This window comes from Ictidomys tridecemlineatus, chromosome 4 (genome assembly GCF_052094955.1).
Source record: "Ictidomys tridecemlineatus isolate mIctTri1 chromosome 4, mIctTri1.hap1, whole genome shotgun sequence".
NCBI lineage: Eukaryota > Metazoa > Chordata > Mammalia > Rodentia > Sciuridae > Ictidomys > Ictidomys tridecemlineatus.
In genome coordinates this window covers 189316671-189328684 of record NC_135480.1, presented here as the reverse complement: position 1 = coordinate 189328684, position 12014 = coordinate 189316671, and the positions used below count along the sequence as shown (strand labels likewise).

General features: G+C 40.1%; 1 protein-coding gene across 8 annotated transcripts in view; it reads left to right on the top strand.

Moving 5' to 3' along the window:
- Susd1 (sushi domain containing 1) overlaps nt 1–12014 on the top strand; it is a 117064-nt gene that overhangs the window by 20180 nt on the left and 84870 nt on the right. For 7 of the 8 annotated variants that reach the window (XM_078047958.1, XM_078047959.1, XM_078047956.1 and 4 more), the window contains 2 exons: nt 3863–4015; nt 4979–5158. In XM_078047958.1, the coding sequence (XP_077904084.1) occupies nt 3863–4015; nt 4979–5158 (333 nt within the window). The remainder of the gene's footprint in view (nt 1–3862; nt 4016–4978; nt 5159–12014) is intronic. The other variant, XM_078047960.1, reaches the window with a different exon arrangement.

The following is a 12014-nucleotide window of genomic DNA, read 5'->3' as shown; positions in this document are numbered from 1 at the left end:
AGTAACAGCTTCATTGAGATATAATTTGCATGCCCTAAAATATACCCATTTAAAAAGTGAAAGTGAACAATTCAGTGGTGGTTAATATATTCACAGAATTACACAACCATTACCACCTATTTTAGATTTTTGTCTCCCCCAAATGAAACCCCATGCCCATTGTCTCTCTGCTTCCCACCTCCTGCTGACCTAGACAATCACAGCTTCACTTTCTGTCTCTATAGATTGGCATGTTCTGGAGACTTCCTGTGAACTGGATCAGGCAATATGTGGCCTGCGTGTTAGAGTGAGGTGTTGAAGTGGTTCGTATATTCCTATCAAAGACTACCTTCCCTAGCTGCCACACCTTTGTCTTTTCTACCTCATGGTGGGGAAAAGAGGAAGGTAGGAATCCTGCACTTGGGGTATGGAAAAATTAGGGGTGGTCCCAAGGGATCCCAATCTTGGAGATAAGGGTGAGAACCCCAAAGGGAGGCAGCAGGTGTGGTCAGCCCGTAGCCTGCTGGCCACGCTCAAGTTTTATTTTTCAGCTAATGCCTTATATCATCCTCAGGAGAATGACATGCCTGTTGCCTTAAAAGTCTATTCAGATTTGAAGCATAAGCTGAAGTTTTGTTTTTGTTTTTTCCCCTTTGAGACTAGTTTTTGTATATTCACTCCCTTCTCTTTGGTAATTCCTCTTAAGTGGATATTGAATATTTTGGATTCGTCTCCATAACGTTTGGCGTTTGTTCTGTTATTTCTGTCTCACAAAATTTTTTACTATCTATTTTTGGAGAATTCCTCAAGTTGGAATTTGCAAAATTTTTTTTTCCCCATCGGCAAGTAACCTATATTCAATGCCTCCACCAAGTTTTTATTTTTAGCATTCATATTTTGCTTAGTTTCTAAGATTAATTGTCTTCTCAGAGGTCCCCCTTTAAAATTGACGTGTTATTCTCTTAATCTCACTTATTTGTTTTTTTTTTTTTTTTTTTTTTTTAAAGAGAGAGTGATAGAGGGGGACAGAGAGAGAGAGAGAAAGAGAATTTTAACATTTATTTATTTTTTCTTAGTTCTCGGCGGACACAACATCTTTGTTGGTATGTGGTACTGCTGAGGATCGAACCCGGGCCGCACGCATGCTAGGCGAGCGCGCTACCGCTTGAGCCACATCCCAGCCCCCTAATCTCACTTATTTGGACTTTGCTGACTCTTCATTTGTCAAGGGGTCTTGGTTATGTATTGCTGCACAGCCCACCGTGCTGTGCTGTCCCATCCCACAGGGTGATTCTGCTTCATCTGCTGTGGTACATTTAGCCGGTGGCTGGGCTGAGCTGCAGTTAATAGCATGTAATAGCAGGCCTCGCCCACATGTCTAGGGCCTCCATGCTGACTAGAGGCCAGGGCACTTCAGTTTTCTTTCGCATGGCCTCTATCTTCACATGATGTCTCATTTTGGAGGCCCCTTGGAGTGGCCTTTCTCCCAAGCACAATAGTTTGGACTTCCTTACAGAATGGCCACCAAATTCCAAGCGAAGGAAAGGGGAGGCTGCCATGCTTCTTCTTTGTTTTGTTTATTTTTATGTAGGGCTAAGGATGGAACCCAGTGCCTCACACATGCCAGGCAAGTGCTCTGCCACCGAGCTAAATGTACCACAGCCCCAGCCCCCACCGCCATGCTTCTTATGAGCTGGGTCCGACATTCTGCTGTTACTTCTGCTCTGTTCTTTTGGGCAAAGCAAGTCTCGAGACCAACCTAACAAAAGGGGGAACTGATTCCACTGTTTTTTTTTTTTTGAAATTGAATCAGATTCTTGAGATATAGCATGCAAGGGGAGGAATTGTTGGTAGCTGTCCTTAGAGACCATCTTCCACAGATTTTCCCAAAGTTTGCTCCAGTGAAGGAACAGAGAGGTTCATCAGAATAGGTAGCTTGCGTGGGCTCCTTCAGCAACTGAGTGAACTGCTGGCTCCCAAACAAGGATCAGTGTGATTGACAGGTGTGCACTGGACCAAGACCAAAGAGAGAGAGACTAGAGTGAATTTTTACAAGATTACATTAAACAAATTTATAAGGATTCGGAAGTAGTTTTCTTTTCTGTTTTGAGGTGCTAATCTGTCCTCTCTTTATTTAAAAAAAATTTTTTTTAGTTGTAGTTGGACACAATACCTTTATTTTATTTATTCATTTTTATGTGATGCTGAGGATCAAACCTAGAGCCCCACATGTGCTAGGTGAGCGCTCTACTGCTGAGCCAGGACGCCAGCCCCAATCTGTCCTTTCTTTATGAAATTATGGTGTTAGTAATTTTGCGGGGGGCGGGGATTAAAAAAAAAAGATCTTGCCTGGCAGAATAGAATATTGGCCATTTTATATCAGTCCTTCTGAAGTTACAGGTCTTTGAAATCCCAGAGCCTAGGTGCAACCAGACTTTCTTTATTCATGATGTTTCCTGTCCACTGCCCACCACTCACTCCTGTGGTTCTTGTAGGTGTCCTAGGAAGATTGTCATTTCAATCAGGGAACTTTTTTTTTTTTCTTCCTTCCTTTCTTTTCTTCTTCTTTTCTCTCTCTCTCTTTTTTGGTACTGGAGGTTAAACCCAGGGACACTTGAGTATTGAGATATTCTCAGGCCTTTATTATTATTATTATTATTATTATTATACTTTGAGACATTATTTCACTAAGTTGCTAAGGCTGGCCTCAAACTTGCAATCCTCCTGCCTCAGCCTCCACACTTGCTGGGATTACAGGTGTGTGCCATCACACTCAGTGGAATTCTTCAAGTTTTTAAGCTGTTCTGGGGGAAAAAACTCTGCTTACTCCCCAGAGGTTTCTTCTCCAGCCTCTGAAATGCTATACAATGTTTACCCTTGTACCTGCTGTCTTTGGCAATTGTTTTAGACAGCTTTTCCACTGCTGAAAGACCTGACAAGAACTATTTTAGTGGAAGAAGTGTTTATTTGGGGGCTCACAGTTTCAGAGGTCTCAGTCCATAGAAGTCTGGCTCCATTCCTCAGGGCTTGAGGTGAGGCTGAACATCACGGTGGAAGAGTGTGGCAGAGGGAAGCAGCTCACATCATGATCAGGAAGCAGAGAGAGACTCTACTCACGGGATGCAAATATATACCCCACAGCCACATCCCCAGTGAACCACTTCCTCTGGCTACCCCACCTACCTTCAGTTACCACTCAACTAATCCAATCGGGTGATTAATTCATTGAATGGGTTAAGGGTCAAATAACCCAATCATTTCTTCTCTGAACCTCCTTGCATTGCCCCACACGTGAGCTTTTGGGGGACACCTCACATCCAATCCAAAACAGCAATCTTCAGTCAAATGGAGAAGACTCCAAGGAGCATATCTTGTTTTTCTTGAAGCTTATTTTAAGGCCTCTACTCCGGGGAAAATTAGTGAGCCCCTTCTTAATTACCCACTTCTACCTGCCACATCATCCTGTACTCAGGAACTGAGAGGCTGTTTGTCAGTTGCTAGCATTTTTCACTCTTGTGCAAATTGTTTTAGATTTGGAGCTCCATGTTAGTATGAGGTTAGGACTATCTTTATTTATAGCAATTGAACGTGTTCTTTTTATTGGGTGTTAGGGAACTGGGGATGGTCATTGGTTTCTATTAATTTCCAAAACACACTGACAGTATTTATTGAGCACTTCACATGTTTTCAGTGCTTTATTATGTGACGACTATATGAGAAGAACTCTTAAGGAGTAACAGAAAGTGCATGATACAATTGCAAACACATGTCCATTTGTAAGGACAGATGGAAAAAGTGAGAAAACAGCTGTTACAATGTCCCCCCCACCCTCTTTTTTTTTCTTTCTGTTTTTCTTTTTCCTGTATCTGGTGTGGGTCTGAAGACATAAATGAGTGTGAAGTTTCCGGCGTGTGCCGGCATGGAGGACGGTGTGTCAACACTCCCGGGAGCTTCAAATGCTACTGTAAGGATGGATACTTGCCGAAGAATGGACCTGAGCCTTTCCACCCGGCCAGGGATGCCACGGCATGCACAGGTGGGTGTCTGCCAACGAGTGCAGGCCCTCGAGGTGAGATCTGTGGTGTGACTCGCACATGCTGATGTTCCTAGGTCTGTGTTCTGGCTGTGGGTGGAGATGATCTGTTCCTTTGTACTTTTGTACAACCTATGAATTAAAGCAGATAGTGATCTGATCACCATAGAAGGGGCCGTGTTAAAAAAGTTAAAACTAGCAAACGAGGTGTTTTAGTAGTTAACAGATATTTGACATCAGTTGTAATGTTAGAGGGTAGGTATAGCCAATCTGGTAAAGACCTAGCATCTCAAAAGTGATGTTGAAAATTATAAAGGTACATATATTTTAAGGTATTTTGCAATTCAGTTTTTACTTCATGGGATTAGGTTTCAATTTTTTTTTTTAAGTTGTACATGGACACAATACCTTTATTTATTTTTATGTGGTGCTGAGGATCAAACCCAGTGCCTCACATGTGCTAGGTAAGCGCTCTACTGCTGAGCCACAACCCTGGCCCTGGACTAGGTGTTTTTTTAAGTTAGTATAAATTAATGAGGACTGATCTCTAGATTATTTCATCTTTGTGCATGTATAGATGCTATTACCTAGAGAAGGTCAGAAGATTGAATAAAGATAATCATTAGAAACATGGCCAGAACTCATATGGAAAAAGCTGAGCACAGTGGCACAGGACCCTGATCCCAGAGACTCAGGAGGCCGAGGCAGGAAGATCGAAAGTTCAAAGCTAGCCTCAGCAACCTAGCGAGGACCTAAGCAACTTAGTCTCAAAATAAAAAATAAAAATGACTGGGGATGTGGCTCAGTGGTTAAGTAGCCCTGTGTTTAATCCCTAGTACCAAAAAAAAGTTAAATCAGTGTATCTAAAACAGGGATTGGGGTATGTGTGTGAGGAATGGGGTAAATGTGGAGCGAGATTGTGAATTTTGAAACTTTACATTCACATGGTAATGGATTTGTTTTCAGAAATAGACTGTGGCACCCCTCCTGATGTCCCACGTGGCTACATCATAGGAAATTATACCTCTAGGCTGGGCAGCCAGGTCCGTTATGGTTGTAAAGAAGGATTTTTCAGTGTTCCAGAACATACAGTTTCAAACTGCACAGCCCTGGGCACATGGGAATCTCCAAAATTATATTGCCAAGGTGAGTTTTCAAAAGGTTCAGGATTTCAGTCATATCATTTTGAGATTGTTTCATATTTCTCTCTCAATTCTACTTTGGGCTAGTAAATAAAGTAAGTCCAGTATGTCCCTGTTTGTTACTAGCAAGTTTTCAGTTGGTTCTCTTGGTACTTTAGGAATAGTGTCTCGTCAAGTGCAGATGATAATTCTATCTTCTAGCTTTCTGTATTTGTGAAGGTTATGTTTCTTTTCTCTTTCTCTCTCTCTCTCTTTTTTTTTTTTTGAGATATATTTTTCTCTTGATGGGTCACTTGGCTAATGTTTTTAGGACGAAAACTTAAATAGTAATGTTGACTTTGTTCTCTTCTCCTTCCTGACTTCCTTGGAAATTGTTGGGGTGTTTCACCATTTGTTTGTGATTTTGGCTTTTTGATACTGTGTGTATCTACTTACAACCTTGAGCCCATTACTGTTTTCAGCTCGTTTAATCCTTACAGAATCCCCGTGAGAAGATACTTTTATCACAATTTACAGATGAAAAGAGTCCTCTGAAAATGAATAATGTAATGGAGAGGCTAAGTAATTTGTTTAAAGCTGGATAACTAGTGGTAGAGATGAAATTTGTACCCAGAGATCCTAGTGTCACAGGTTGGGTTTTCGATCACTCTGTCACACTGATTCTGTTTTTATGATGGTGGCTTTGTTGTTATTATTTTGCTTTCTCTTTCTGTCACCAGCTACTACTATTTTAGTAGTTTGGGGCTGTATATAATCTCAGGGAAACTTTCATTCATTCTCATTTTACTAGGAGTTTTTTTTTTTTAGTTAGAAATGAGTTACTTTGGGCTGGGGTGGTCGTCCAGTGGTAGAGCACTTGCCTAGCATGTGTGAGGCCCTGGGTTCGATTCTCAGCTCCACACATATTAATAAATAAAATAAAGTTCCATTGGCAACTAAAATATATTTTTTTAAAAAAATGAGTTACTGAAGGTGATTATATATTTATTTTCTCCTATTAAACAGTATTGTGAGGGCTGGAGTTGTGGCTCAGTGCTTGCCTAGCATGTGTGAGGCACTGGGTTTGATTCTCAGCTCTGCATATAAATAAATAAAATAAAGGCCTAAAAAAAAATAACCAGTAATATGGCAGGTTTTAGTAGTCACCTTCCTGGTAATGATAGTGCTAATTGTTATTATAAATTATCCTTGGTTTTAGGTGTGTTATTCCTTTAATCTGGGTTTTATTTGCTAAGTTGTACTTAGATTCTTCCACTCGTATTCACAAGTGTGATTGGTCTGTTTTCTTTTCCTCTGCCATTTTTCTTGTATTTGGAATCAATGGTACTGAGAATTAAAAAAAAAAAAAAAAAAAAAAAAAGAACATGAAACTGTTTCTTTCTCTGTTCTCTGGAACTCTAAAATGGAAGTTTTAAAGATTTGGGGAATTTCACTTGGGAAAAAATCTGGACATCTCGTTTCAGAAGAGGTAGCTCTTGGAGTAGTTTCAAAACTTCCTCTACTTGGCTGGGTACCATGTCACAAGCCTGAAATCCCAGTGGCTCAGATGACTGAGTCAGGAGGTTTGCAATTTCAAAGCGAGCTTCAGCAACTTATCAAGGCCCTAAGTGGCTTAGCAAGACCTTGTCTGGAAAAATAAATAAATAAATAAAATACTGGGGATATAGCTTAGTGGTTAAGTGCCCCTGCGTTCAATCACTGATACCAACAAACAAACAAACAAAAACCAAAGCAAAAACAAAACCTTAAACTTCCTATACTTACTGGTACGTTTAATTTTCTTAATTTTTTCCTTTGGGATCATTGTTGGTAATTTATATAGGAAATCATCTATTTCTTCTGAATTTCAGATATATTTATAGAGAGAAGTGTAAGCACTCATAGCTCTAATATTCTGTAATTGTATCTGTTTGTAATTACTTATAGTAGTAAAATATTGGAAATAATTCCAAGTGCCTATTGATTGGAGATTGGTTAAATAAATGATAGTATATCCATAACATGGAATATAGCCAATAAAAGTTATGTTATAAAATATTATTAACACACAAATATTAATAGTTTGAGTTATACTCTATTAATACTATGATTTTAATTTTGAAAAAATTTCTATATACAGATATACTTAGAAAAAGATTTAGAGAACTATTCATCATATTGGTAATGGTGATATTTTCTTTTCTTTTTTTAACATTTATTTTTTAGTTGTAGTTGGACTCAATATCTTTATTTATTTATTTTCATGTGGTACTGAGGATCGAACCCAGGGCCTCACACATGCTAGGTGGTGCTCTACCACTGAGCCACAACCTCAGCCCAATGGTGATATTTTCACTGGGAGATTCTAGATATATTTTTTAAATTTTTTAATGTAGTTTCTGTATTGAAGGAATTTTTATATACTAGACAAAGTAATAAAACAGTTTCCATTTTGGAGAAAAGAAAAAAAAAAGATTTTCACTGAATTCATTGCATAGCTAAGAAACAGTCATGTGCATGGCAAGTTAGTCCTCTGCCATTCAGGTTCCTAAACCTATTCTATAGGTGATTATCATCTTCAAGGTTAAGGAATTTTAAAGGTACATTTTAATTTTAAGAGCTTTCAATGATTCAGATCAAATGAAGACCTTAGATTAAATGTGCTATAACAACAAAGGGGACAATGAACAGGGTAAAGAGAATCTACAGAATGGGAAAAATATTTGCAAACTATTCATTTGACAAGGGATTAATATTTAGAATATATAAGGAACAAAAAACAGAAAAATTGAATAAAAAATGGTCAGATGATCTGAACAGACCTTTCTCAAAGGATAATATACAGGTAGTCAATAAATATATGAAATAATGCCCAACATCATTAGTTATCAGGGAAGTACAAATCAAAACCACAGTGATGTCTCATTTTACCCCAGTTAGACCAGCTATTATCAGAAAGACAAAAACAAAACAAAAAAAAATTGAATGAGTATGAAGAAGATGGGGAACTTTTGATGGGACTAAAATTAGTGTAGTCATTATGAAAAACCGTAAGGAGGTTCCTCAAAAACTAAAAATGGCACTGTCATATTATCTAGTTTTCCTACTAATGGGTACATATGCAAAGAAAATGAAGTCAGCACACAAAAGAGGTACCTGCATACCTCTGTTTATTTCAGCACCATCCACAATAGCGAAGATATGGAATCAATCCAGGTGTCCATCAACAGATGAATGGGTAAAGAAAATGTAATATATATACACAATGGAGTATTATTCTGTGATGAAAAAGAACGAAATCCTGTCATTTGTAGTAACGTGGAACCAACTGGAAGACATTATATTGAGCAAAATAAGCCAGACACAGAAAGACAGATACGGTATGATCTCCCTTGTATGTGGAATCTAAAAAAAGTTGATGTCATAGGACTGGAAATTAAAATAGTGGTCACTAGAACTTGGAAGGATAGGAAGGAAAGGAAATGGAGGTAAGATAACAGGTGCCAAAGTATAGTTAGGTAGGAAAAATAAGTTCTCTATGCACAAGAGGATGACTATAGTTGTCAACAATTGTTTACATATTTTATAATGAACTAGAAAAGAAGAACTTCCAACACAAAGAGGGGATAAATGCTTAAGATGGAAATACTAGTTACTCTGATGTGGCCTTTACACATTATGTACATCTTTCAGTTTTATCACACTGCACTTCATATATATGTACAATTATTATGAGTCAATTAAAATAAATAAAATGGACTATAATACACATCAAAGAGCCCTCTAATAACTCATATAGGAAAAATCCTTGTAAAATAGCTTATTACTTTGAAAATTAGTAGTCATTTGGATGGAGAATGCAGAGTTAATTTAGAGGCGAGTGCTTGCTCCATTCCCCCAGGAACGGATATTTTAAAATCATGCTTCTGTTTCCCTCCTCTATTACCTGTTCCCTTGCGTGCCGACACCCTCCTCCTCCTCCACCTCCCCCGTCACCACATGGCCTGGGCTTCTCACTGCCTCTTGTCTGCTCCTCTTGGAGCACACACACACACCCCTTCTAATTTACGCTTCAGCCTTCTTTGGGGCTCCAGAATCTGGGCCGTGTGCCAGTTGACACTATATTTTTAGCTCCGTGTTATGAAGCCACAGGAATTGGGAATTTCACAAAACACACTTACAAACTGTGAACTCGGTTGCTGCTGAGGAGCAGCAGGCTTGTGAAAGGGACAGCTGTGACACAGAGCACAGCTTTTGTGTCTGATGACGGGCTTTCCCATGAGAGAAGGCACAGTTGGTGGACCATCATGTCTGCCTTCTCCCAGATCACTGTGTCCCCGAAGGCTCTGCTGCCTTGATAGGGGTGCCTGGAACATGGGGCCCCATCCTACCAGGCCGCAGAGATGCAGCTGGAAGAGAATCTTGGAAACTTCCAGGGGCCACAGGGGCCCACTTCCTGTTTGGGCAGGAATGTATGGAAATGCCAGTCAGACATTTCCATTAACTCTCCGGGAAAGGTGGAATTTCTAGCTTTCATTTCCTATTTTCCTATTGTTATTATTTTCTAAAAAATTTTCAGAAAATATGCTAGTTGACAGTGGCAGAAAGTTAAAAGAACTTATATTTTTTGAATTTCAACCAAGCCAGGAGCAAGGGGAGGGAATCACTTTAACAGTTATTGTTACAGAACTGAGGCCTTCTGAGAAACTGAGGCAGTGTGAAGACCCCCCCCCCACTTCACACCTCGATTCTTGTGATCAAGTCAGAAATATTTCAGACATGTTGCTCAGAATAACAGGAATGAGTTTATTGAAGGGATAGTCACTGGGAAAGGGGACACTCAAGGGAGAGAGTAGATCCTCTCAGAAAAGAGAGGGACAATATGCCTGACCTGCATTCCATTTTTATTGGGGATCCCAGAGAAGTTTCCAGAGAGTCCTGCCCAGGTCCATCTCTTGACTGACAGTAAGATGACATCAGATTTTCAAGTACCCACTGCCATGGCAACTCTGGGTCACTTTGGCCCCCGCTGACAGGTTCTAATTGAATTCTTCACCATATGTTCTTACAGATTTTATGGTTAGGAGGAACTCTCCTTATCTCCTAGAGTTTCAGGATCTGGTCGCAAAAGTCTCCCCCTTCGGGGTAACTTGGGTTCCTCTTATCAACATTATTTGGGGCCTGCATTTCTCTTGCAGATAGGTAGTTTGCTGAGGAATGTGACATAGCCTGTCTACTTGGGCTGGGCAGGGCTGCAGGTAAATTGCCTCTTAGAAAAGAAAGTATGCACAGTGGGCCCATTTTGTAGGATTATTTTCTTAGCCTTGTGTTCCCACCATCCTCATCTGTCTCTCTTATTATTATTATCAACAGCAAATCCAGAGTTGAGATCTAATGCTCTATATGGTAGAAACGGGGCTAAGAAAGTGTAGAGTCCGTCAGAAAGTCAAGGGTCAAAGGTTTCCTCTTACATGCAGAAGCTGGAGTACAATAAGGGGAAAAATGGAGTGTGGGGGAGCAGATCCCATGAAATAGAAGGAGATTGGTGGAGTAGAGGAAAGGGACCGAAGGGGAGGGGGGAGGGGAAGGAAAAGGAGGAATTGCAGAATGATATTGACCAAATTAAGCTATGAACACAGATGAATGTTCCATAGTGAATTTCACCTTTATGCACATCTATAAAGCACCAATTAAAAAACCATAAATACACAGAAGGAAGATCAGTTGAGTAGGGGGAGGGAAGAGAGGGAGGTAAAGAAAGTAACACTGGGGACTGAAATGGAGCAGATTATATTCTATGCATGTAAGATGACGTCCACATGAACTCTACCTTTGGGTATAACTATAATGTACTGATAAAAACATTAAAAAAAAAAGAAAAAAAAGTAAATCTAGAGTCTGAGAGGGGACAAAGACAGGTACAGCATTATCTATTAGATGGGGTGGGATCCCAGTATTCTGTGGGAAGATGTGTGAGTGACCAAGAGAGGTCAGGTGGGGAAGTGGGTGGTTACGTGGAACAGACATCTGTGCTCTTTCTGTTGAGCATGGAGGAGTTTCCCCACATAGAAGAGTCTAGTGAGGACTGGTTGTGGTGTGGGTTCTGGGAGCATCTGTCTTTATATATGCTCGCTTTCCTTACAGTGCCTGACGATCCTTTTGGGCTGGTAATTTTTATTGTCAGTGTTCTGATACTAAACAGTCCCTTTAAGAATCCACTTATGATGGGGCATGGTGGTATGCACCTGTAAGCCCAGCAACTTGGGTGACTGAAGCAGGAGGATGGCGATTTTGAGGCCAGCCTGGGCAACTTAGCAAGGCCCTGTCTTAAAAAAAAAATCCACTTCTCTGCTCGCACTCCAGCAAGAATGAATGTCTTGAAATGTACTTAAAACTCCATTGAAGCACTAAAATGGCCATGTATTGAGAGCTAAGCCCAAATTGCTAAATGTTGCCTTGTAAGACGGGAAAGGTTTGGCCCTTTGCCTTCTGTCTAGGTCAAATCCCCGTTATTCTCCCCCAGCCACATGTCAAACTTGTCAGCTGCAGGGGCTTTGCACATGCTTGTCTCTCTTTTTGAAATACTCATCTCCCTGCTTTAAATTTTTTTAAAAAATCGTGTTAAAAAATATATACTATAAAATTTACCATTTCAACACTTGTTAAGCACACAACTTCGTGGCATTAATTTCACACACAATGTACAGACCCTGGCAGGCATTGTGGGATTGGCCAGGCCTTGTGGAGACCCTGGCCTCCCGTTTTGTTTTATCCTCAAGCTCCATGTCCTTTCTTGATTCTGTGTCTTCTTCCTTTGTCTTCTGGACCTTCATGCTTGCTTCTCTCACTTGGCATAGCATCTCTGCTTTGAGCAAGCCGGA